Source organism: Pleurodeles waltl, chromosome 2_1 (genome assembly GCF_031143425.1).
Source record: "Pleurodeles waltl isolate 20211129_DDA chromosome 2_1, aPleWal1.hap1.20221129, whole genome shotgun sequence".
NCBI classification, from domain to species: domain Eukaryota; kingdom Metazoa; phylum Chordata; class Amphibia; order Caudata; family Salamandridae; genus Pleurodeles; species Pleurodeles waltl.
The window spans coordinates 386,114,555-386,141,814 of NC_090438.1; the positions used below are offsets into that span (position 1 = coordinate 386,114,555).

Below are 27,260 nucleotides of genomic sequence, written 5' to 3' on the forward strand. Positions count from 1 at the left end.
CTCCAGTGGCCTTGCTGTTAGTTTGTTTACGAGCTGTGGTCTTTACAACTGAGTCGGAGGAACCTGAGATCTAATGTATGTAAGGTCAAAGAGAGCTGAGATTTATACTTTTTGTCAACTCTAGGCATAATAATCCAAGCTCGGACTGGCTCCTTAAAGATTTAGTCTGTGGGATGAAGCATGCCAGGAAGCAATGGGAGGAACTGAGTATCCCTATGGGTGGAGGTAAGGGTATCAAATAGGAAGTCATGCTCTATAGGGTCTCTATGTAATTCCACATTGTGGAAAGGAGCTGCTCGTGCCACTACTTGTTGATATTAAGTAGTGTCCTCTGGTGGTGAGGGTGTGCAGGGTAAATGTCAGGATCATTAGAGGGGATAGGATAGGGATCATAAGTATCCCAAGGGTCTAGGTTGTGGTGTGTCAAACCTAAATGTCCTCCAGCAAACAAAGGGGAACCCTGAGGAGAATAATCTCCCTGTGTAAGTGAAGTGGGAAAACAAGGAGGGGAAGAAGGAGGCAGAGACAGGGGAGGTGGATGAAGAGGTGGTGTAGGTCTATGCCTTGTCCTTGGTTCTCTTCTTTTGACATGGAGGAACATTCAAAGCTTCCTGGAAGGAAAGTTTATTTTTCAAAGGTACAGGTGATGATGGCGTAGCAATAATACAGCCAGTAGCCTCTTGAATTTGCAGGCGGCACTGACAAGACTCCATAGTCTCAAAGATAGGCTCCAGAGGAAAAGGAGTAGCAGAAGACTGGCCAGAGTCTCTCTGCTGTAACGATCTTGGCCTCTTTGTTTTGGCACCTAAATTTTGGGTCGGTGTAATTTGGTCAGCACTGAAGTGAAGGCTGAAGGCGTTTGGCTCGGAGCCGAAGCTCGGATCGAGACGATTTCTCGGTCCGATGAAAAAGAGGTCAAAGCTGAGGACAGTGCGTTGGTCTTGGCAGATGATTTTGGTGCCGAGCCGGAGGTTGGGACAGCAGAAGTAGCCTTTCAGTGCCAACCATGGCCTGGTGGCAATTGTGGACCAGCAACCTCCAGATGTTTTTTTTAATTTTATTTAATTTTTTTAAGAGTCCTGTGGTGGGCAGGAGGGACCATGATACTCACAGGTTGCGCCGAGGTGACCTTGTGGCTTTCTGTGTCTGACTGGATGTCAGAATCTGAAGAGTCCTGACTGGAGAGGGCCTCCTGCACGAGCTCCTCTTGAGTGTACTCCTCCCCATAGATGTCCGGGGGGTGTTGCCCGGAGTCTTGTGCACCATTTCCAATCGACATTCTCTTCGGTCCCTAAAGATCTTCTTCGATCGGAAAGATCTGCAGGTGTCACAGGTGGCCTCTTGATGATCGGGGAGAGGCAGAGATTATACACCAGATGTTGGTCGGTGTGTAGAAACTTTGTGTGGCACCAAGGGCAGAAGTGTAATGGAGTCTGTCCATCGTGTTGCATGGACGATAGGCCCGAGTTGTCATAGACTCCCCAAAGGCAGTGCAGTCGGTTCCTGAACAGACTAATCGAGTTGAGCGTTAAGGTGGAAGAAGCATGAGCGAGAACAATACAGTCGAAAGAGGGTAAGGTAAGAGAAAGAATTTGAACCGGGGCGAGTCAAAGACAGAGCAGAGACACACATATCTGAACCAGATGGTGGAATGAAAACAATCTAACATAGGAGTCAATGCCCACGCACAGTATCACAGAGAGGAGGAGTCAATCCATCCCATGACTTGAAACACTTCTTCGAAGAAAAACAACTTTCACCACTCTGGACCTAACCATAGATGGCAGGACTACGCAGAGCATTTGTATCTACAGCCACACATGCCATCGAACATTAAATGCTACTAGTGGGCCTGCAACCCGTGTTGTGCCACCCACTGTCACCTGTGTCACTCAACTTCAAAGACAATGCCTCAGCCCGTACATCAATAGTTTCACACTAGCCTATTGTGGCTGTAGACAGACTAGGACCAGGGCAGGGAGGCAACAAATTCTGGATACCTCTTTTTGGGGTGGGGTGTTTCCAGTAGCTTCTCCTATTTCCAAGCTACCACCATGTATACAAATGAGACTCACAGACCCACTCTTCAGATCACTTCTGGACCTGTGGAAGACTCAGAAGAAAGACTAGTTGGCTGCCCTGGTGCTGGAAGGACTGACCTGCTGTCTTAGGAAGGAAGACTGGACTTTCTCCTTGAACCCAAAACTATCAAAGTGACTTCAAGGGCTAGCTGACTGGATACATGTTCTGAGCTCGAGGGACCCAACAAGCTCTAGAGACCTGCCCTGCATCTGCCCAGCCTCCACTGGACCTTCCGTGCCCCTGCTGCTGACCTCTGCTGCAGTGAGTCCTAATCCCAAGAGGTGCCACCAGGTCCTAGACCCTTGGCTGGCATCAGAGTGTACTCCTCCTGATCAATCTGTGAGTCTCCTCAGAACCATTGCAGCAGGACCCAAAAACGCAAAACCTCACATTGTAGCCCTCGTGGCCCCTCATCGGAAACTGATGCAGCCTGATGCACTGCTAAACAACAAGGACATAAGGTACAATTCTCAAGGTGACTAACCTTCGACCTCTATCAGGCCCACACTCTATCACAGTAAACCAGAACTTGTGACTTTGGGGCAGATGTAGGAAGCATTTTGCATGGTGCAAACTGCGAAAATCACAGTTTGCGCAATGCAAAATGCTCATCGCGATGCTCATTCTCAATTTGCGAGTCGGTACCGACTCGCAAATTGTGAATGCGACTCGCAAATAGGAAGGGGTGTCCCGTTCCTATTTGTGACTCGAATAGCGATGCTAAATTGCTTTGTGACCGCGAATGCGGTCGCAAAGCAATTCGCAGTTACCACCAGTGTCACACTGATGGTAACCCATTCGCAAAAGGGAAGGAGTCCCTATGGGACCCCTTCCGCTTTGTGAATGTTGCCAAAAAGGTTTTTTCAGAGCAGGCAGTCGTCCAATGGACCACTGCCTACTCTGAAAAAACGAAACCAAATGGTTTCGTTATTTTTTTTATTTTGCAACTCGTTTTCCTTTAAGGAAAACGGGCTGCAAAATTTTAAAAAAAACTGCTTTATTTAAAAAGCAGTCACAGACATAGAGGTCTGCTGTCTTCAGCAGGCCACCATCCCTGTGAGTGCAGGGACTCGCTATGGGGTCGCAAAATACGACCCACCCCATTAATATTAATGAGGTGGGTCTTTGTGACCCCATAGCGAATCGCAGACGGTGTCTGAGACACCATTCTGCATCCGATTTTGCGAATCGGAAAATGCGAGTCGCACCGACTCGCAATTTCCGATTCGCAAAATCGGAACTTGCTACATCTGGCCCTTTGTCCCTGTCAAGCACGACTAAATAACCACAGTTGGTGCTTTGTGCTTTTAGGCACTATACTTACCTTAAATCTTTGAAATAGCATAACTCTAGATCTACTGATTAGAATTTCCTTTTGGAGTCAAATAATTTATTACACTTTACTCTATTTTTGCAAATGGGTGTGGGATCTTACTTGTGTTGTGTTCTCACTTTATTATGTTAGTGTGCCGGACACTTACTTTACACATTGCCTCTAAGTTAGGACTGACTTCTTTTGTTCCAAGTTACAAGAGGGTAAAGCCTATGTTAATTTAGTGACTGTTTTTAGATCACCCTGACTAGGGTGGTCATTCTGACCCTGGCGGTCTTTGACCGCCAGGGCGGAGGACCGCGGGAGCACCGCCGACAGGCCGGCGGTGCTCCAATGGGGATTCCGACTGCGGCGGTAAAGCCGCGGTCGGACCGGCACCACTGGCGGCCTCCCGCCAGTGTACCGCCGCCCCATTGAATCCTCCACGGCGGCGCAGCTTGCTGCACCGCCGCGGGGATTCCGACCCCCCCTACCGCCATCCAGATCCCGGCGGTCGGACCGCCGGGATCCGGATGGCGGTAGGGGGGGTCGCGGGGCCCCTGCAGTGCCCATGCCACTGGCATGGGCATTGCAGGGGCCCCCGTAAGAGGGCCCCTACATGTATTTCACTGTCTGCTGTGCAGACAGTGAAATACGCGACGGGTGCAACTGCACCCGTCGCACAGCTTCCACTCCGCCGGCTCGATTCCGAGCCGGCTTCATCGTGGAAGCCTCTTTCCCGCTGGGCTGGCGGGCGGTCTGAAGGCGACCGCCCGCCAGCCCAGCGGGAAAGTCAGAATTACCGCCGCGGTCTTTCGACCGCGGAACGGTAATCTGACGGCGGGACTTTGGCGGGCGGCCTCCGCCGCCCGCCAAGGTCAGAATGAGGGCCTAGGACTGTTGATTTAGTAGGATTTCACCACTCTCAAGAGACAACACAATTTCTCACAATACCAATATGAGTAACTGTCTTTCCTCACTTGATTATCAAATGATGGGGGCTCTGATAACACATAAATAGACAGGAGAAGGTAATTAAATCTAGTGATCGTTAATGAAGTTGTAAAAAACAGTAGCCCCCAAGAGAGGTCAGAAAACGTATACAAACCCAGGAAAAAATCATTATGACTTTTAGTAAGAAAATGTGCTGTTGCATAACACCTGGGGTTGCATGTTTTCTAGCAGTCCATCCTGATATCCTACAGAAGCATACATCAGATAAAAGAGGAACGCTGTTTGCATTTACCTGTGACTGGGTGGTTTTCTTAGAGGATAGTTAAGGTTGAAAATAGAAAGGGTTCAGGAAGCGCTAGTAAACTGAAGACTAAAAGAGTGAGCGTGGACAATATCCACTTGGTGGTATCAGGGAAGAAAGAACAAAGTGTATTTTAGAAGACATTAGGAGCACACATTAAGAAAGACGCTGAGAGAGGGGGGATGATGAGGGCCAGGCTTTCATTTGCAGTTGTATTTCATAGACTAAATATGTGGCTTCAACACATGTTAAGCTGTACAATGCAATCTATGTTGCAAACAGGGAAATAGTCAGGACATCAGGCAAGCTTTTTTGGAGAACCAGAAGGATCTCGGACCACAAGAAATGTGAAGCTTTAAATTAAATTTGGCCCACAAAACATATGGACAGCTCCCACCTCTCACACCTATCATCTTCTAAGGAAAGAAGTGGAGGCCCTGGAAGAAACAATTTTGGGTAATAAGAATGTGGCCAGAGAAAACAGTCCTAGAAATAGAGGAGGAAAAATACAAAAAACTGGATGATGCTTAGAGGTCAAACTATAGATACATACCAATAGTTGCAAATTTTTAAAAAATGCAGAACTATGCTAGAAACACAGGCAATCAACAGGACACGAAAATGTATTTCAGTACTCTGACGATGTGCAGAGAGAGGGCCTTCTGGTATCACTTTGTGTGCCTAGAGATGCCACCAAGAGCAACCCCACCATACCTCCAGTGATTCTTTTTCTGCAATCTTCTAATTAGTAATAACTGCCCCTACAAAGTTCTGAACAGTCCGATTACATCACAATTGAATTGTGTAAAATGTATGTTGTATTTTGTTACACAGTGTTATTTAAACACTATTTTATCTACATGCAATCTCCAACAGATAAACTTTGCCCTAAATTCAAAACTGGCAACCTGTGATTTTGATTGCATCAGGCATCTGAAAAACTCTGGTGTCTGAACAGTACTCGCACCAGATGCAAGAGTCATAGGCATGTGAGGAGCCAAAGAGTGGTGGTAACAGTGTAACCATTCTGATCAATACATTATCATTGAAGACCTTAAAACCTCAATGCAACAGATGCAGCCTTTCCTCAATGTAGTAAAATGACAATTACTGAACATGTTACGGTACCCTATTTGGTCACTCAAAGCTCATTCAAAGTTGTGATCAAGATTTATATTCATAGAATTACTGGATCCAACCATAACATGACACCATATTTTGTCTCAATCTTCAACCACCCCTTGAACTTTAAACTATTAATCTCTTCTTTGGAAGAAGAGTAAAGCGCTAACTGCCAATCGATCGAACTGCAGTGGTTTGTAAATTTTCTCTGAATCTGTGCCCTTCTAAATCCTGGAAAATGGGCCCAGATGGATACATTTAATACTATGTAGTGCTTGCAGAAAACACGGTTAAGGGTACCTGGAATCCCAGCGGTCAGTTTTTGGATCAAATTTGTATGTAGGTATGAAGCCAATGTGTCCTTCAATGAAATCGGAAAAAACATTCTTCAAATCACGTTGAATATTCAACTAAAAAAAAATTACAAAAAATTAACAGACTCAGTAAACACTACACCCACACTCATGAACTCAATTAGCAACTCAATGTGATCAGAGTCAGCATAATTAATGAAGATCCTTACGCCACAGTGTTTGTATTTATCCTAGTGAATTTGCTGATTCAGGGAAAAAACAAATGTAAATATTGAACTTTAACAAAAACAGTTCTTCTACCAGTTTTAAAATTAACATCCGAGGTTTAGCAAAGTCTACTGTGAAGGATTAAACCCACAGTATATGCACATTCTTCAGGCCTTCTGAAAATAAGCCTGCTGAAAACATACGTCAGAAAGGTAAAGAGGAAAGGTGGGAGGCCTTTTGCTAAAGTGAAGAAGCCAGAGTTGCAATGCTAAGCAATAATCTAGAAGCCGTGATCCCTTCTGTAATAGCTAAAACACATTGACCATTAAGCCATATTCTTTATTACACCACTCTTCAGTGCAGAGACTTGCACATACTTTAAACAAAGGAAGAAACCCAAAGACATTGTGTGCTATACATGATAATCCGTTCTTTTCACGTCCGCTATGCTAATGGCACTACCACATTCCAGTTGCTAGCAATTAATCGCATAGCATACATAAATCCTTTAAGGGAAGAACGTGATGCTGTATAGAGAATACAGCAAAAGGAAGCAGAGATGTGTACTGTCACCTGCTGTAGCTCAGATTTTCTTAGTTCAGTTGGATATTGTATAATCTGATCAAGGAAAGGGGGAATGGGAGAATAATCACGATCCAGTGCACATTCTCCAAAAATTCCAATGCATAGTCTAGCCAGGTACACCGTCTCGCATATGGTATGCCTCAATATTTATTCGTCGAAGGCACAACAGTCACTTAAAGCATTAGCTTTTTCACAGCAAGTGTCCTCACCCACCATTAGGCGGCGTGTTTGATCATCGGTGTTGCTCCTCGTCGGGCCAGCACAGAAATGCTTGATAGGCTCCGCAAGAGGGCTCTTTGCCAGGGATCTTTTCAGTAAGTGACAGCAACTACCAAGCATATGAATTCTGTCCAAGTGTAAGAAAAGTATGAAGGGATGGGAAAGGTGAATTAAAATTGACTACAGGTACTGATGCTGTCACATTACTGTAAGAGGTAGGCCCTTTACCAAGGTTACAAACAAAAGGCAAAAGGAAAAAATTGGAAATTATGATCCGACAATCCCCAATGAAAAATATAAATCCTACATTACCAGAATGAAGGTCTACATGTTTCATGCCCTTGTTAGTCCCTATGGATCTGGTGGCATTTCTTCAAGACTATAGAAAAAACCTAATCATTACTGAAAGTGTGTGTCTACATCTTAGATCTAGACACACTTGTCATGAGAGCCATCTTATTCTCTTCCAGTAAGGATTAGGTTTTTTCTCTTTCTTCGGGGTGTACACAGTCAATCTTGGACAAAGGATTCCTAAGAGAGCACGCAGGATGAGGAGGAGTTGCGGGATCACACAGCAAGCTTAGAGCTCAGGCCTAGGCAGGGACAAGAACCAAGTCCAGGCCTCCCTGGGAAAAAGTGAGTAGGACCAAGAGCTGGGCCTGGGGTAAGAAACTCGGAGCTCTGGGGTCCAGTCGCTCGTCCACCCCCATCCCTCCCATAAGATAAAGCTGAGGGAAAAGATGTGAACACTGCTATAGGGGGCCGCTAATGCCGTCTATCAAAGCCTCCCACATCTCAGGTCCCCATGGTCTTCAGTATTAGCAAATCCCCCTGTCCCTAACCCCCCACCAACACCAGGCCTTTAGGGAGAGGTGTGGCTGTTGAGAGTGCCCCTGTGGAGTGCAGAGGTATTTGGAGTGGGAAGCGGCGGCAGGGTGGGAGCACCTGTGCTTTACTCACCCACCAGCAATCATTCCATTCTCCCTCCTCTGCCTACCCTGAGCTGCTCTCCTGTCCGGAAGTGCTTCAACTTGCTTTTTCGCCACTAGAAATGTTACAGATAAGGCCCAGGGCCCAAGGACTAATTTGGGGGACGCCTCATCAACCTTACTCTAACCCTCCACTGTCCTACCAAGCCTGCTCATAGGGCCTAGTGCCCCGGGTCCAGATTAAACTGGCATCGCTACATCAAAAAGGGACCCTTTCGCTGCAGCAAACAGGGAATCAGAGCTATTGGAGGTGAGCGCTGTGGCTGTAAACAGCCCCCCGCTGAGTGTGAGCCTCGGTGACCGTCAGATGCGGCTCAGCTAGATCTGGGTGCGGCTTGCAGGGTTCTGGTTTAACTCGTTTGACCCCTGCTCCAACTGCCTTTTCAAACATACCCCAACAGTTCACTAAAATCAAGGCCCAAGGACCACTGGCAGGATGCCCCTTTTACTTCCACACCTAAGTAAAGCGCCCAGTCCCCTGGGCCCGATCAAATTGGTGCCAGCACTTTCTATGATTGTATCAACCTGCACTCATATGTGTGCTTTCACAAACATCATGCCTAGAAGGAGACCAATTACACGTTCCAGCTCAGCCACAGAGGGGAAGTAACCCTGGGCCCAGCTACTGCTAGGAATACCTGGAGCACCGCACAGATACAGTTATCTTCAAAATCAACTTCCAAGGCCCCTCTAGGAGGACTCATTTCTTTTCACCTCCCTCCCATTCTGGGGCCCTATCAGCTACATCCCTCTCTGCCAACTCAGCTGGCCCTAAAGTGGTCTCTCCTACAGCCAGCTCATGAAAGTGCTCAGACTACCATAACTCCACCATGCCAAGTGTGAATCGTAAGTCACATTCATGTCCCAGGCTCCATGGCACACCTGGGTACAATACAACAAATCCTCTACAGCAATTAACTATTTCCTTCAACTCCCAGGGCTCTGGCGTCTTCAGTGTGGGTATCAGCTAGTCCAGACAGCACTAGCAAAACGTGCAAGTTATCACTGCTCAAATACATCGCTTCTCCCCACCTTTCCCTCAGGCTCTTACTCAGTCCACTCTCAGACTGTCATCCAGACTCTCCTCCTTCACGTAATGTGCAGTTGCCCAAATGTCTACAAGGTGGATCTCTCACTTTCTTTCCTCCAGAACCTTGAGTCCAAAATATAACTCTTGAGCTTATCCCAAAGCTGTTTAGAGCGAACGTCAAAAGAACCAGGGGAAACGCTCCCAGACACACAAGACACTCAAGATCCAAAAAGGATGGAGGACTAACACTCAACAGCTATAAGTGCAGCAGAAAGTTCCATGGCCAAGGCACTGATATGGCAGTCTACAGAAACAGAACTGCAATTAGATCTCCTGCAATCAATCGTGCAGCGTTTAGCGCACTTGAGCACCAAGTTAGACTCTACGGGACATAATATTCAAGGCTACCTGGATGCCAAGATATGCTCCTGCTCTTGCTCAGCCATCATTGACAGATGGGTAACTCTTCATGGGGTCTTAAGTGAGCTTGTCACCGCAATTAGGGGTAAAGTTGGCACCTCAGCATCAAACAGCTCACATGGCCCTAATCAACAAACTCTTGAGTCATCTAATGCCGAGGGGCTACTCTCTTGCCTAATTATAACTCTTAACTGACACCCCACAGCCAAATCAGGGCAAACTTTGCCACAATGCAATGGCCAACTCATCACCCCCCCACGCCTCATATGGCGCATAGCCCCAGTAAGGCCACTCAGTCGATCGGCAAGGATATCAAAGAGGCTCAACCTTGTCCTGCACCATTCAGAATGGCCCTTGTTGGTTCCAAACAAACCTGTGCCACCATACTCAATTTTCACTTCTAATCTGGGCTCAAATTATCAAACAACCAACGAGACCTCACAATCTGACACCAAGACTCCCCTTTCTCTTAGGGTTACTCAGGAAGGCCCAGCCCTTGGCAGAGCATGTGTGGCTCCAAGTCCACTTCATCTCAACTAATGAGCAAGGAAAGGGTGGACACCAGCATCCAGGCCACTTCTGTGAATGTGACGAGCACAGACTCCTGCAAGCACACATTATGGCCCCCTGCATTTAGCCAAAGGGCCATACAACATCTTAAACATGGGCAACATGCTCCACTTATTTAAACACCTATCCTCTCTGCTCCTTGCTCAGTTCAATTACATAGTCTGGATCAGGTTTCAGAATCTCCCAGGGGATACCCACGGAAAGTCAACACTGGTAGGATTTCACCACTTGCAACATCAAATCACTGCGTTCAGGGAAGCTCGACTACTGGCAGAAAGGAGAAAAGACATCAACCCCCCCCATCAGAGAAATATACTAATGTCCTTAATATTTCTTCTCTCAGAACAGGGAGCATTCTGTTCTGCAAGGCACAAAGAGTAATGCTATAAACGGGATGTCCAAACTTGGACAAGGAGCTCCAAGGCCCTTGGAATTATATGCACAAATGAACTAAGGGCTGTGCACCTATGGGATCCTTTGAGAGACACTGTAACAGGCCAGAGCCCCCTTTGCAGGTGTTCCTAACAGTAGCCCCAGACCCACGTAAGGAAAGCAAACAAGGGAGAAAGGACTTTGCCAACAACTCTCAATCATCTCCTGGAATGTGGCAGGCCTCAAGAAACTTACTGAGAATCAATTAGCCCTTGAGTATCTCTCCAATGGTGCTATATTATGCCTACAGGAGACATGGACCACCATGACTAAACCACTTGCAGGGTTTTATGAATTTTATGTTGCCACTAGAAAGCGCAACATATCTGGCCCTCTGTCTGGAGGGCTATCCATTTTCATCAAGCACACCCAAAAAATTAAGGCCACTGAAGTACCGACTAACTCAAGCTCTCCAAGCCCTGCTCATCAAAGGGATCAAGTTTAATTCCCAAGCCCTTTGACTGGTGCTAATCAACTGCTATCTTAATCCATCACAGGCCCAAGAGAAAAAGAGGTTGGGCCTTTTTGTAAACATGATTGATAAGTTGCTGAATAAATATCACTCTCATCAGCTTATCTTAGTTGGAGACTCTAACATCAGGGCCCAGGGCTTGCATTCCAAGCTCTTGTTCACAATCACGAAATATCACTGGCTTAATTTTGAAATGAATCCCATAATACCTGCTGACGTGCTAATCCTACTTTTAGGAACAAATCCACCATTGGTTACATCTTTGACAGTTAAGCGCTGGCGCCCGAACTCCAAGACTTTGAAGTTGACAAAAGGGATGAAAGCAACCACTGAACCCTGCGTGCAATCTTGCAACTAGCCTTAAAAGACTCCCCATCACTATCCTGCTCGGGAACCCTCATTGGAGGAAAGGTACCAGGTCCTTCATCGAATCAAATGGACTGCGAATCTTGGGAGCAAACTCTTAGCCTGGCTAGTGAAAAAAAAAATCTCCAACAGGCACTGAGGAATGGTAACCACTGTGCAGGAACCTAACTACCTTACCAGTTGCCCCATTCATACAGAGTTCACTGCCACTAAGTGCACCCTTCATGTGGCTTTTGCTTTGGGAAGAAGAGGCTGCAAAACACAAACCGGCCAAACACTAACTGCACTCAGGGCATCTGTAGGAAAATGCCTCTCCTGGCATGGTTACCCCATAACCTTTTGCATTTTGTTCATGTTAGTTATGACTGAGTGTACTGGGATCCTGCTAACCAGGCCCCAGCGCCAGTGTTCTTTCCCTAAACTGTACCTTTCTTCCCACAACTGGCACACAGATAAGTACCCCTGGTACCAAGGGACCTCTGGCCAGGGAAGGTCTCTAAGGGCTGCAGCATGTATTATGACACCCTGGGGACCCCTCACTTAGCACATGCACATTGTCTCACAGCTTGTGTGTGCTGATGGGGAGAAAATGACTACGTCGACATGGCACTCCCCTCAAGAGTGTCATGCCCTCAACCCACTGCCTGTGGCATTGGTAAGCCACCCCTCTAGCAGGCCTTACATCCCTAAGGCAGGGTAAACTATACAACAGGTGAGGGTATAGTTGCACGTGCACTATGCCCCTACAGGGTCTAAGCCAAATCTTAGACATTGTAAGTGCAGGGTAGCCATAAAGAGTATATGGTCTGGGAGCTTGTCAAACACAAACTCCACAGTTCCATAATGGCTACACTGAATTCTGGGAAGTTTGTTATCAAACTTCTCAGCACAATAAATCCACACTCATGCCAGTGTGGGATTTATTGGAAAATGCACACAGAGGGCATCTTATAGATGCCCCCTGTATACCAGCCAAACACCAGTGTTAGGCGGACCAGTTCCTGCCAGCCTGCCACAACCAGACGGGTTTCTGGCCACATGGGGCGAGTGCCTTTGTCACTCTGTGGCCAGAAACAAAGCCTGCACTGGGTGGAGGAGCTTCTCACCTCCCCCTGCAGAAACTGTAACACCTGGCGGTAAGCCTCAAAGGCTCATGCCTGTTGTTACAGCGCCCCAGGGCATCCCAGCTAGTGGAGATGCCTGCCCCTCCGGACACAGCCCCCACTTTTGGCGGCAAATCCGGAGGAGATAATGAGAAAAACAAGGAGTCACCCATCAGTCAGGACAGCCCCTAATATGTCCTGAGCTGAGGTGACCCCTGCCTTAAGAAATCCTCTATCTTGGTTTTGGAGGATTCCCCCAATAGGAATAGGGATGTGCCCCCCTCACCTCAGGCAGGAGGCACAAAGAGGGTGTAGCCACCCTCAAGGACAGTGGCCATTGGCTACTGCCCCCAAGACCTAAACACACCCCTAAATTGAGTATTTAGGGGCGACTCTGAACCCAGGAAATCAGATTCCTGCAAACTGAAGAAAGAAGAAGGACTGCTGACTTGAAAGCCCCGCAGAGACACAACGGAGACAACAACTGGCTTGGCCCTAGCCCTACCAGTCTGTCTCCAGACTCAAAGGACCTGCACAGTGACGCATCCAGCAGGACGAGCGACCTCTGAGGACTCAGAGGACTGACCTGCACCTAAAAGACCAAGAACCTCCCGAGGACAGTGGCTCTATCCAGAAACAACAGCAAAGAAAGCAACTTTAAAGAGACTCCAAATTCCAGCCAGAAGCGTGAGTCTTCCCACTCTGCACCAGACACCCCCGGCTCGAGTTGAGGACAACCAACACCACAGAGAGGACCCCCCAGACGACTCCAGCAACGTGGACACCCTGAGTCGACCTCCCTGCACCCCCTGACTGCGACTGCCCGGTAACAAAGGAACCCAACACGCCTGGACCAAGCTCTGCACCCGCAGCCCCCAGGACCGAGAGGAACCACCTACCAGTGCAGAAGTGACCAGCAGGCGGCCCTCATCCTAGCCCAGTCTTTGGCTGGCCTGAGAAGCCCCCCCTGTGCCCTTCCTGCATCACCAGAGTGACCCCCGGGTCCTTCCATTGTTTTCTATGACAAACCCGACACCTATTTGCACATTGCACCCGGCCACCCTCGGCCGCTGAGGGTGTATTTTGTGTGCCTGTGCCCCCCCAAGTGCTCTACAAAATCCCCCTGGTCTGCTCCCTGAGGACGCAGGTACTTACCTGCTAGCAGACTGGAACCGGAGCATCCCTGGTCTCTATAGGGCCTTATGTTATTTGGGCCCAACTTTGACCTCTGCACCTGACCGGCCCAGTGTTGCTGGTGCAGTGGCTTTGGGGTTGTCTTGAACCCCCAACAGTGGGCTGCCTACCCCCAGGAGACTGAACTTGTAAGTGCTTTACTTACCTGAGAAACTAACCAATACTTACCTCCCCCAGGAACTGTTGATTTTTGCACTGTGTCCACTTTGAAAATAGCTTATTGCCATTTTTGTCAAAACTCTGTATACTACTGTTTTAATTCAAAGTTCCATACGTACCTGTGTGAAGTACCTTACAATTTATGTACTTCCCTAAAATGTGAATCTTGTGGTTCTAAAACAAATTAAGAAAATAATATTTTTCCATATAAAAACCTATTGTCCTGGAGTTAAGTCTTTAAGTGTGTGTTCTCATTTTATGCTTGTGTGTGTACAACAAATGTGTAACACTACCCTCTGATAAACCTACCGCTCGACCACACTAACAAAAAATAGAGCATTAGTATTATATAATTTTGCCACTGTCAACCTCTAAGGGGAACCCTTGGACTCTGTGCACACTATCTCTCACTATGAGACAGTATATACAGAGCCAACTTCCTACAGCATCCCACAAGTGGAAGGTATGACAACTATTAAAGGAACATATCGAGGCAGAGTGGCTTAGGATCTTCACCCTGCTAAAAGAACAGAAGCATTCCCATCTCTGGAAATACATAAACCACCTCTGCAACTTGGCCCACATCAAAGAGAACGGAGTGGCAAAAAGGGTCTAGATTGGTTTTGTAAAGCAGCTATAAACAATCGACCATGCTGCAGTTAAACCTTCTCTTGCACCTCACACCGCCCAAGAGCCCTGCCTTCAGTATGTTATCCCAATCACAGAGGCTGCAGTAATGGTCATCATAAAAAAAAACGAGGAGTAGAGGGGACCCTGATCCTGTCTGCTTCACAATGGATAACATCATAGCACTGGAGCATTTAAATCATTGAGCCATAAGGAGCAAGCAACCCCCACTCCCCCCGTTCTGCAACTCTGTTGACTATAGCACAACCTCCATCAAAGGGGCAGGCCTTAGGGCCAACTAATGGCATAGGGACCTCGCCACCCCCAAGCTTCTTAAGGTAATAGTATCCCCATTACAGGGAACCTGGGTCTGGTTAGAAAACAAGTTGCACCACTGCAACAGGCAAGGTGACTCCCAACAACAGGGTCAAACAGGGCTGTGTCCTCACCCCTCTCCTTTTTAACCTCTATAACGCCGACCTTGTTACTGCACTGCAGGTCGTCAGTTTAACAAAACCAAGGCTGGGCACAGTGCACCTTCCAATTCCGCAGTATGCAGATGACATTGTAATCATGCATCATTTTAGAGCCTGCCCACAGAAAACCTTGAACGCCCTACATCACTATAATCAGGAGAAAAAACTTAAGGTAAATCAGGAGAAAAACTAAGGCATCGTCTTTAGCAAGTATCCACACACAAAAACAAACTCACTGTCAGCTAGGGACTTCCAAATTACAACAACTTCAGCCTACAACTATCTAGGCATCTGGTTCTCGAAAGGGGCCACATCGGCAGCTCGTCTAAGGCATCTCATACATAACTTCACTAGTCTTATTCATAGCCTGACACGTTTAAGAATTTGATTACATAGCCCAACTGCAGACCCAATGCTGACAGTTTTAAGAGCAAAAACTGAGACCTGTGCTCAATTACATCCACTTTGCTTTTCCCTGTGCTTTCGACAAGTTCCTCAATTCTCAGATCAGGGCATACAAAAATGTCTTGTGTGCTCCCCGACAGGCCAGAATAACAAGGCTGAGATTGGAACTGGGTCTCAGGAGATCAGAGCTTGCATGTCAGAGGGATTTAATAAAATATGGCATAAGGGTCTTGAAAGCCCCCAAGAACTCCCTCAAATCCCACCTTAAGACTGTCCTTGTAGGGGTGGGCACCCCACAGCAAACTCAGCTAGCGAAGGCAATTGATTGTCTCAATATTGTGGCCATTAATCTGTGCACCCAAGAAATCCCATACTCATCCGGGAAAAAGAGTTGTAAACAGACAGATTAAACAAACCTCATTTGAACATGATATAGGAAGGCTACGGCCCAGTTTTAACACAGAGACACTGAATGCTTTCTGCATTCCGGGAAAAGCCCAGCAAGCAGACAGGAACATTTTTACATGTGGCTCATCGTCTTGCCAATTTTGGATTTTAACCCTGACTGGGGTGTTACCGGCTGAAGTCACCACTTGCAGGGTATGTAACTATTGCAAGGAATCATGGCTCCACCTGCTGTGTTGCTGCCCTAAACTCACCAATGATCGCCGCTGACTGATGCTTTCTCTGTTCCAGGCCAAAGGAATTAAACAGTGCAGAGAGGTATCGGACCTATGTTTTTCAGACAGCACCCCAAGGTCCCTTGCCAGGCTGGGAAAATTCATGGACTTCATTTGTACTGCCCTCCTAAACGCATCTATAGGCTGAAGCTGGCATCGCTGGCCACTGCCACTGGCTCTTATCAGTTCCCATCACCACCGCAGAGGCCACATGAAAAGGGTCCCTTGCACCAGCGGACTGACTTTACATGAATGACGGCCTTTCATTACTAATCCTCCTGTACCTCCCTCTCAGGCCCCTTCCAGAGGGCCTGGGATGTCTAATCAGCCTAAGAGTAACATCTGACGTCCCCACTAGCTAAAGACCCTGTGCCCCTGAACCTGCATAAGTGCTATTTATCTGGTCCTGCTGAAGCCAGTAGGATCCTCACATCAATTCAAATTTTGGGTGCCTGGTGCTAGCATATGCCTCACAAAGCACCTTGCCCTTTTAACTCCCTTTTTATTTTACTTAGGTCGTTACAACCACGGCACAACGTTTCTTGTGTCTATCCTCTAACATTTATTAATAATTTTCAACTTTGTCTAGAGGGTGCTGAGCCCTTTTAGAAGTGTTTTTGAACTTATTTTATATCTGTTTATACGTTTTCCTTTTTAATTATAATTGACAGTCTTGGCAATTTTGCAATTGTATGTTCCCTGGCTGATTGATTATTTAAAATTATTACACGCAATCATGAAATAAATAAATCAAACTTTCAAACGCTAAGGTGATGTAGTTCCAGAGTAAAAGGATACGTGAAATGTAGCAAATTCCTCCATTAACTACTGAGGATTGGTGAACAGATCCATCTGCGATTGGTAGATACTGAACAAGGGGTTCTATCTCTACTGCTGAGTTTGCAACCGACTTGCCTTCATCAAATTTGTTTGTGTGAGGTTTTATTCATCCAAGTGCCCTTCCTGCCAGCAACATGAACATGGATGAACGAGATCTATTTTAGCCCCTGCAAGGTGTTTAAAGCTGGCTCCTGTGGAGCTGCAATGGTATTGGTAATTTAGTAGTTTGATGCGTTGTTTTAGCTTGTATTTATTCTATGAGAATATCTTCAGTTGAAGAACTAATTTCCTCATAAATTGGCCTCTCACATAGGCTTCGCATGTACAGAACAATTGTTGTGCTACTCTTCTTATTCTGCAGCCTACTGTGTAAAACGCTGTCCTCACCCAATCTCTGCAGAGTTTTGAGGATTTGATGGTGGAAGGTGTGCGTCTCCTGTCATATGACAAAATATGTTTGCGTATGACGTAGATATTTAAACCTTTTGCACAGAGTATCACTTTCAGTCTTCTATTTGCCGTTCTTTGGCAGTGTAAAAGAAATGGGCAGTTGCAATATTATGTTGACATCTTCAGTAGAACAAGTCTTGGAAAGTGATGTATAGCCATTTTAGTGATGCCTCTAGGCACATTATTTTAGCAACTAGGCATGCCGATTGTGCCCTTTAGCCCAGTTACATTTTATTCTGCTTCATTTTTATTATTTCAGAATCTACTACATTCGTGGTGCTGTTCTCTTTATCTAATTGTTCTTTCACCTAGGAACATATTGCATTTCTTAGCAAGACATTCTTTTCGCTTTCTGCTTTCTTCAAGGTTGCAGCAAGATAGGGTTGCAGGCAAAGTGGTACACTGCGTCTCTCACATTCTCAGAAACACACACATCCTTACGTGGGAACATTTTCTCAGAACATCAGTAGTTTTATTATAAAAACACTTCTCAGTCCCATGCATGTTAGAGGGAGATTCTAGACAGATGATCACAATCGCATGCTGATTGACTTTGCAACAGCTGCTTGCAGAGACTACTGGTTCCCTGGCCTACAACAGGTGGTTTCTCTATAGACAACAGGCTTCCTTGCTCAGGTTTGGGGGATGATGTCTTTCAAGAGGGGAATTAGGGCTTATCATGCTGTGCTCTAACATGGTTTAGGTAGGAACTGCATAGATTACACATAGTGGCAGCATGGTGGGACTTTCCCTGTGATTCACTTTCCTTGTCACCTTTTTGCTTTTAGCAAGTTTCACCATTCTAATTATTGCAATTCATGCAATTTTATGTAAGACGGTGCTGATTCAATAAATCTTACTGAACCATTTTTTGTCTCTGTTTGTCTTTGCACGTGTGAGACTAACGTAACTTAGAGAAAAGGACGCAATCTGATATATCACAATTTCCCTGAGAAGTCATTAGGTCATGCGCCCGGTTGCTACAAATCATCCCTGCTCTTGGGCAGAAATGAGACGCTGCTAGTTAGCAGGAAATGGATTAGGCCAAGAGTTGTTACATGGTGTGGGACTGGACTGAGTTCCTCATAATTCAGGTGATGCTGCTGCCCAAATCCAGCTCCCTCATTAGGATAATGAGAGCCCACACGATGAAAGCAGCTCGAAGTTGGGGACTCGTAGCTTCCAATGGTCCATGGACTCTAAGTTGTCTAGTAGTTCTGCAAACTTCAGCCATTTAGTCAAATGTTCACTGAAAGTGGACCAAAATTTTAAGTCCAATTTATGAGTCACTTCTTGCGAGTTTTAAGGGAGATCTGGATTTGTCTCTACCTTTTGATGACAGTGGTGAATTCTTGCGTTGTTGATTGTTAGGTAATTAGTGAGTTAAGTACCCCTCATCTCCCGTTTGGTAGTCTAGCTGATGTTCAGATAGCCTAAATCCCTTAGGAGGAGTCAAGTGAGCTGTTAATGGAAGGAAGGTCCTGTTGTACCTATCCTTAGGTCAGAAGTGGCGATCAAAATGTTTTCCGGCGATACAAGGTCCATATATTCTCAGGTAATATCATTTATCATTATAATCATGACCGCTGGAACCTGTAAGCCATATTGTATTCCTTTTCATTTCAGAGATAGATGCAGTGACAAACATTTCCCTGGTGAGGTTGGTCTCCATTGACTAGTGGGCCACGACAGTCATTTTCTGCACTATATATTGATACAGGCCATGCTGCTGAAAACACTTGAGGATTGACCGGACCTGGCCCTGGTACAGTCGACAGGCCATAATCTGTCTGGGGTATACTGCTGGGTCTCTTTGTGCATTCTAAAACTGGTGTGCCTGCTGAAAGTTTTGTTATGGCTCACAAATGATGTTCAATACGGTGAGCAACCAGAGTGTCAGAAAACTTAATATCATAGTTTTTTTGCCTTCTGTCGGTTCGACTTCAGTCTTCCAGGTTCCTTATCTGTTGTTGCATGTTCCACAATTCTGACCCTCAATTGATGGTCAGGGACAGTTCAGACTTTAATTCCTTAAGTTAGTTGTTTGTTGTGTTACCAGTGATTGAAAGGTATTCCGTGCGTATACTTTGAATTCACTGGCAATGGCCAACGTTACCTACTCCAAGACTGTTATGGAGAATGTAATGGCTTTTCCCTCCATTAATACAGTGGAGAGAGCAGTTGCCTCCATTATTTGTAATGGCGTTTCCCTCCATTAATACAGTGGAGAGAGCAGTTGCCTCCATTATTTGATCATGAGCTTGCTGCTTGGTGGACGGGTACCCAGGTAAAGCCTTGCAAATTGCAATTGCCAGGCTTGGACATACCCCAAAGGTATGGGACCTTTCACTCAGAAATCCAAGTGGCAGAGTATCAGTCGGATTTAGGTCTATGGAGGATATTACATTGCAGTAGAAAATGATTGAATCTGGTGGCAGAGTGATACTGGAAAGGGCAAGCAATCAGCTTTCGAGATGCACATCATAAAAACCATCTGTAGATGAAGCCAGAACTTTACATTGTATTCTAGTGAGCTTTTAAGATGGAAGAGCCCATGTTCTGGGTATCATCATAATGGGAGATGCTCAATCCAAAATGGCTGCTAGGGCTGGTAACTGCAAGGGGAGGTTAGTAGGAGGTCTCATCTCTTTTATCCAAGTTTGTCTCTGTGCTGGGCGGGCCAGAGCATGACCCAGCTATTACTCACCTCCCGCCCAGGAAGCAGACTGGGGACACAGATAAGTGAGGCTAGCTGGTGGTAAGATGGCTTGCCAGAAAGCAACATGGGTCTCCACCCGCACTAGTACTCTACTTCATTTCCATTGTTACAGGCCTGAGGATTTCCAGGAGAGCAGCTATCAGCAAGGCTCCCCTGGTAGCTGGGTTCACTTAGCCCCAGGCACAGGCAACCGGAGGGTCATTGGAGGGTTCACCGAGTTGTCACCATATTGTTGGGCTGCACTAGTTAGTGGATGATGATTATGTGATGATTAGTCAGTGCTGTGTCAGTGTGTGGGGCCTTAATAAACTATTTTGGCAGGGTTCAGTGGAGCCTTTCTAACGAACTACAATAATTTTATTTGCAGATGACATTCTATTGTATGTCGTGAACATGAGGGAACAAATGTGGCACTTGTAGAACACATAGATAATGCATTCTCATATTAGGCCTTAACAAGGCAAAGTTTTCCATGTTTCCATGGCCAGAACCTGTGACAGATGTCTGCTGATTAAGACTGAGGTGGTACCCTCACTTTTGGACCTGGCTCGCTCTGCAGGGTCACCACAGATTTTTGTTTCCTTTTGCTTTCATTGGTGAATACGTTTTTATTGGCTTTTAGAACTCTGTGCACTTCTTCTCTGCTAACCAGAGGGAAGTCGCTTATGTTTGCTCCCTAAAACATGGTAAAATTGACCAATAACTCATTGATAATTTTGATTTACGTCACTAGTATGTGGTACTACGTGGACCAAGGGCCTGTTAATTAAATGCTACTAACGGTCGGCAGCACTCACAGCAACACTCACTACCATAGAGTTTTAAAACAGTTCTTAGGCCTGACAATGCAGCCTGTAGTGCAGTTTCATACTGCCATTTGGACTTGGCAAAATAAACCTTTTGCTAGGCCTAAATTTAAACCTTTCCTTTTAATACATATGTCACCTTAAAGTAGGGCCTGATAGCTCATAGGGCGGAATGCATGTGATTTAAAAAGTAGGACAGGGGGTTTAGGAGTTTTTCACTATTAGACCACAAACAAATATGGCATGCATCTCAGCTGAAACAACCTTGTAAAAAGTGCATTATAGAGCACAGTGGTTCCCTTCACTAGAAAACCTAGAAAACAGCAATTTCCTCTCTTCTGGTGGATGCGAGAGCAAGTAAAATTGCAACTTTCCTTGTAAGGAACTTCAATTCAGCCTTATGAATTTTTTGAACAGAGATTTCATCAGATGTGAAAGGACCATATTAAAATACCACTCTGGGGGAGGTGCCTGCACAGGAAGAAAAGTTCTGAATAATCCTTTCATAAACTGCTTGATGAGTGTTTTAGAGGAAAGTGATGCAGTTTGTGCAGAATGCCTGTATCCTGACGTTGCAGCAAGGTGATCTTTGATTGAGGCATGAATAAAAACAGATTTAGCCAGTGACAGAAGCTAAGGTATCATCTGTTTAGGAGAAGCCTCAAACGGGTGCAAGTTGTTTTGCTGGCACCAAGAACAAAACATTTTCCACTTCAACCTGTAAGTTTTGTTTGTGCTTTCGGCCCGTGCTCTGGCTAGAATATCTCTGCATTAGTGATCAATGGTCATGTTTCAGAACTCATAGAACTTAGGAGCCATGCCAGCAACTGGAGAGAGGCTGACTGGATGTAAGACTTGGCCCTGGTTCCTCATCAGGAGAGTTCATTTCCTTAAAAGACAAATGGGGACAAAGTGGTCTCGGATAACAGAATCACTTCGGTAAACCAATGTTGTCTGAGCCACCTGGAAGCTATCAGGATGAGCTAGCAGTGCTCTGTTTTCATCTTTCTGAGAATCCTAGAAAAAAGTGGGAAGGGGGAAAAAGCGTATTCTAAAATCCCGGACCATCGCATTGAAAGGACATTCCCCTATGACCCTGAGAGTGGATAGCAACTGGCACAGAACTGGCATTTGGCATTTATGTCCATTGCAAAAAGATCTAGAGCCAGTTCTCCCCAGCCTGAGAAGATCTTGTCCACCTCTCTCTGATCTAGTTCCCATTTGTGACAACTGTCTTCCATTCTTGCTCAGTGAGTCTGGTAGAATATTGTTCACACCTGAGATGTGCTCTGCCCTCACGGATATCTTGTGGATTGTGAGCCAATCCCAAATAGCTTGCACCTCTTGGAGAGGGACTGTGATTGTGTTCCTCCTTGTTTGTTGATGTAATACATGCTGGTTGTGTTGTCTGTATGGACCAACATGGAGGAGCCTGATATCCATGTCAGGAATGCCTGTAACATGAGGAATACTGCTTTCAATTCCAACAGATTGATGTGCATCAGCTTCTAACACTTTGTCTATTTTCCTTGGATGCACATGTCTTGTAAATGACCGGCCCAGCCGTCCAGGGAAGCAACTGTAGTGATGACGACGTCTGGAACTGAGGCCAGGAACGTCAACCCTTGAGAAATGGGATTGATGTGATTCCACCACTGTAATGTCTCTACTACTCTTGGAGTAACATTGATCAAGTTCTCAAAAGGATTCTCGAGACTGGATCCATTGTTTCTGGAGCTCCTCGTACAATGGTCTCATCTTCAGTCGTGCAAGAAGTACTATGCTTATCATCGAAGAGATCATTCCTAGGAGCAAAGTCTTGCAGAAATTGACTTTCTTTTGGAGATTTTGAGAGCCAGAGTGGATAACTTAACTCACCTGTCGACTGAAAGAAAAACTTTCTTCTCAATTTTGTCGAGAGATGCGCCCAGAAAAGTCATCCTTTGAGCTGGTATGGTGGATGATTTCTGAAGGTTTACTGTGAGGCCAAGACTGTGAAATAGTATTATAGAAAAAACAGAGCAGCAGGGTATTTAATCATGCACCTACTTCCTATCACCCAACATATGTTAAAGACTCAATAATAATCATCAAATTATTAGCGTGTGCACTCGTGCCAACACTTGCTGCCAAGGTGCAATTCAAGAGGGAACTGTAAATAAATAGTTTGCCAACGGTGCACCAAATAAGTCAAAAAGTCCAATTCATAATATCAGTCCATTTTAAATCATCTTTTTATTCTTCTTTCTCTTTTTGAAAGACACATATTCATATCAGAAACGGCCAATGCGTTGATGACGATGATGGCCTAGTTGACAAAATGGTTGTAACAGTGGCTTTTGTAGCCATTGTCAACACTATTGTCGACTGTGTCGTAGTCTGAGTTTTCAGTGACGTTTTCCTCGATGTCAACGGTTCTAAAGAAGGAGAATGATAATGAGTCCTTTTTCTCTAGGGATGGATCGGATGGCTGTGAGGAGGCTGACACTGCAGAGATCAGATGAGTTGCCTGCTTATGGTGAGCATTTTGAGTCTTTCTGCTCTCCTCAGAATGGTAAAGTATGCAATATGAGACAGTTCTACAACCATTAAATTTCTCCAGTAGGTCCAATTTTAGAAATCGTTACTTGAATTAGGCAAATGGATGGTTACAGCATTGGCTGTCCTAGAAATGAACAGGTGAGTTCAACAGTATAGGCAACTAACCAGGGCCACTAGCAGACACTCTGTCTTTCCCCTAATTAAATACCAACATGATCCACCTATGCCAGTTAATTAAACCAGTGGAATGGCGGGAAGGCAGAGATGAGGAGGACTATGCAAGGTGGCAGGGAACTATGGGAAAGTTGCAAGTACAACAGTGATTTATATTTCACAAATTGAGAGAACATGAGGATTTGAGATATAGCAATGGTCAAATGTGTAAAACTGGATGGTTACAGTACTTTAATGAAACTGAAGAAAGTGACTGTTAAATAAATATTCTAAAAAAAAAGATCAACCAGTAGTTAAGCAAACCTTACAACCACAGAACAAATTCAATTATAGACGCAAGTTTCACAATAAAGTGTAAAATAAGGTTACACACCTGATCATATTTCAAGAGTGTTTGAATGTCATTCTTCAATATAAGTGCTTTCACCTCACTGGCATCATACTTGCATAATCTGTAGTTAAGATCTCCCAACCAGATGACAACACTGCAAAACAAATGAGTAATAAGATAAAGGGGCAGAAAATACATGTATCTAGGTGTAGTAGATTTAAAAACTTGACCGACAATACAAAGGTTCTATCTTAGAGCTAAATACAGAATCAAGATTTGTCATTAACCAATTACACAACTCTGCTTTAAAATAAGGAAACTGATCAGTGTAAAGATTACCTGGACTTATTCCAACTCTGGATATTAAGAGTTTTCATCAATCTGAAAAGCATGAAGAGGGTCCGCATCCCCATCACTAATATTACTAAATAAGGAAGCAGAGAAAGTTGGGCTAAGGCGGCCAGCTCCAAGAAGCTCTGGAAGATGAGGGCATGACACTGAATGGACAATATAATCTGTTTCAGATGAACATGTTGAGATGCAGTAGGTGACAAAACGCTGAGCAATAAGGAGATAGACTGCAAGCAACACTCATTGTGCTTTTTTTCCTTTTACTCTACTTTCCGCTCTCAGCACCCTGCTTCCTGTGCACCTTCAGGTGCAAAAACTCTCTGCACCTCTGACCGACTGAGAACCTATGCCCTTTATACTATGGAACAAGACATTTCCCTGTCAAAAAACTTTTTATTTTCTGGATAGCTTTGAATCTCCTAGACATTTAGCATTATGGACAGGGAGGCAGAGTCATCTAGGTCTCATCCTCTTTCCTCACCCATAACACTTCACACATTGAAAGAACTGATATTGCACAGCATGAAAGTGCCATGGCTTTCACATTCAACACTTGACCACTCCCAAATGCTTGGCAGATATAACAGCATATGAGGTGCAGCATAATAAGGCCTCCCTTTTTGGGTGATACTCTTTACACTAATTCTTAATGTATTCTCCCTCCATCACTATATAATTTAGACACGTTCTGAAGCCTAACAAGAAAGTTTCAGGACACATCCGTTGGTAGGACCTGGAAGAGAAAGAGTTCCTTAGGCAGAAACATCATCTCTACTGAGGCAATGTATCCTAGCCATAGGAGATGCATAGTATGGCATCACTGCAGGTCCTCTGATAATAATGTAAGTATAAGCAAGTAAGTAGCAGTGAACAGACTCTGGTAGTTTAGTGTGAGGTTCACTCAGCTATCGAATGAGGATCTTCGCCATAGGAAAGGAGTATGAGAGATAGTGAGGCCTAATGCCACAGACTTAGATATAGCTACCTTAAATCTAGAGACCTTCGTGAACAGATAAGGTTCCCCCGACAGGGAAGGAAGAGGTGAGACCGGACAAGACAGTGATGCCAAATTATCATTTGCTAACCCTGATAGCTTCAATTAATCTGGTTGCAGACAAAAGGCCTTCCGTGACCCATTTATTCTTACTAGTTCTGCGACATTTGCTCTACATGTAATGCAAACAGCAGGGGGGGGAGAAGGGCAATACTGTGTAGTCCCCTTCACCTCCATCATCTGTCTCAAATCCATGTTATTGATTGATTGTCACAGTTGGTGCTCCATAGCCTGCACACACCATATTCCTAAGACTATGACCAAATCACTGTGCCCCTACTGCCTCCCTAATGATGCCCTGCTCGATGCTACCCACCATTTATTTAGCATCAAGGAAAAGGATCATTGTCAAAACTGTTTTTGTGGAGCACAAGGCGAACGGAGCTACTGGGCCTCAGTCATCGAGGCTGGGGTCATTTGTCTCTAGCTGTCCATGGTCCTTCCTACTATGACTGCAAGCTTTGCCAAATATATCTCCTTCAGTTCTTGACTCTGTAGTAGCAATGGCGACCAGTCACAGGCTTCTCAGGAAGTCAGTGTGTGCAAACCCAACACTCAATCAGTCAGGAGCACTATAACAGAAAGTCCAACCCAAATCCCTAGGTTGGTTTAGACCCTTTCCCACTTTGGTAGGTCTAGCTAGATCAGTAGGTCTACCCCTAGAGTTTCAGTGCCCACTGGGCTTAGGTGTGGATTATTCCAGATTTCAGTTCCAGCACACATTTCTAAGTGTCAGGGTCTCTTTTCTGGCATCTGGCAGGCACATGTAGCACAGGTGTAGGAATCTGGCTCTGTATATGCTATATCAAAATGAGATATAGGCTCTCATTACAAAATTGGCGGCAAAAGCCGCTTACCGCCGTGCAGAAGACCGCCAACACACCGCCGCGGAATTCCGTCCCAGCTATTATGACCCACAGCACGGAGTCCGCCAAAATTCAGACACCCACACAAGTCCGCCACACCAAAGGTCAGTGATAAACTGGCGAAAACAAATCCTCCACCGTCACGCCAACAGAAATACACCCACACTATCACGACACACGAATTCACACGGCGGTCTTTCAACCGCGATATTCCATTGGCAGTACACACCGCCGCGCTCAAAATACACACACACTTACAAAACACTGCCACATTGGACAATTCAAAATACACACACCTGAGACACATACACACACCACTCCCACACACCCAATACAATATAAAACACATGCCCACATCACCTACAAACCCCTATGACCACAATTACCGAAAGAAGGCCAGAGAGAGACACTACAAACTACTACCAAGCATCCACAGGCACACAATACCATCACCCACAGAACTTCCACGCACCTCACACAACACAACACTAAATTTCACCCCACTTATCACTATACACACCACCCCACACATCACCCACACCACCCCATGGCACGGCAAAGACACCTCAGGTTCTCCGAGGAGGAGCTCAGGGTCATGGTGGAGGAAATCGTCTGGGTAGAGCCACAGCTATTTGGAGCACAGGTGCAGCACAGCTCCATAGCTAGGAAGATGGAGCTATGTCGAAGAATAGTGGACAGGGTTAACGCAGTGGGACAGCACCCAAGAAATCGGGATGACATCAGGAAGAGGTGGAACGACCTACGGGGGAAGGTGCGTTCTGTGGTCTTAAGACACCACCTTGCAGTTCAGCGGACAGGCAGCGGACCCCCACCTCCTCCCCCACAACTAACAACATGGGAGGAGCAAGTCTTGGCGATTCTGCATCCTGAAGGCCTCGCAGGAGTAAATGGAGGAATGGACTCTGGTAAGTCAAAGCTTTACTATTACATCCCCCACCCTACCTGCATGAAATCACATACCCCCACCCTCACCCCCATCACTCCAACTTCTCACGTATGTCCCAATATCACAAACCACCCATCCCAACACCAAGCCCTGCATGCAACAACAAAGCATGGACACCCATCACCAAAGCATGGCCAATGCA

At 45.6% G+C, this 27,260-nt stretch overlaps 1 protein-coding gene across 2 annotated transcripts in view; it reads right to left on the reverse strand.

Moving 5' to 3' along the window:
* OCRL (OCRL inositol polyphosphate-5-phosphatase) overlaps positions 1–27,260 on the reverse strand; it is a 659,503-nt gene that overhangs the window by 399,326 nt on the left and 232,917 nt on the right. For both annotated transcript variants that reach the window (XM_069212991.1, XM_069213000.1), the window contains 2 exons: positions 23,923–24,034; positions 6,072–6,181 (listed from right to left, as the gene is read on the reverse strand). In XM_069212991.1, coding sequence (XP_069069092.1) covers positions 6,072–6,181; positions 23,923–24,034 — 222 coding nt within the window. The remainder of the gene's footprint in view (positions 1–6,071; positions 6,182–23,922; positions 24,035–27,260) is intronic.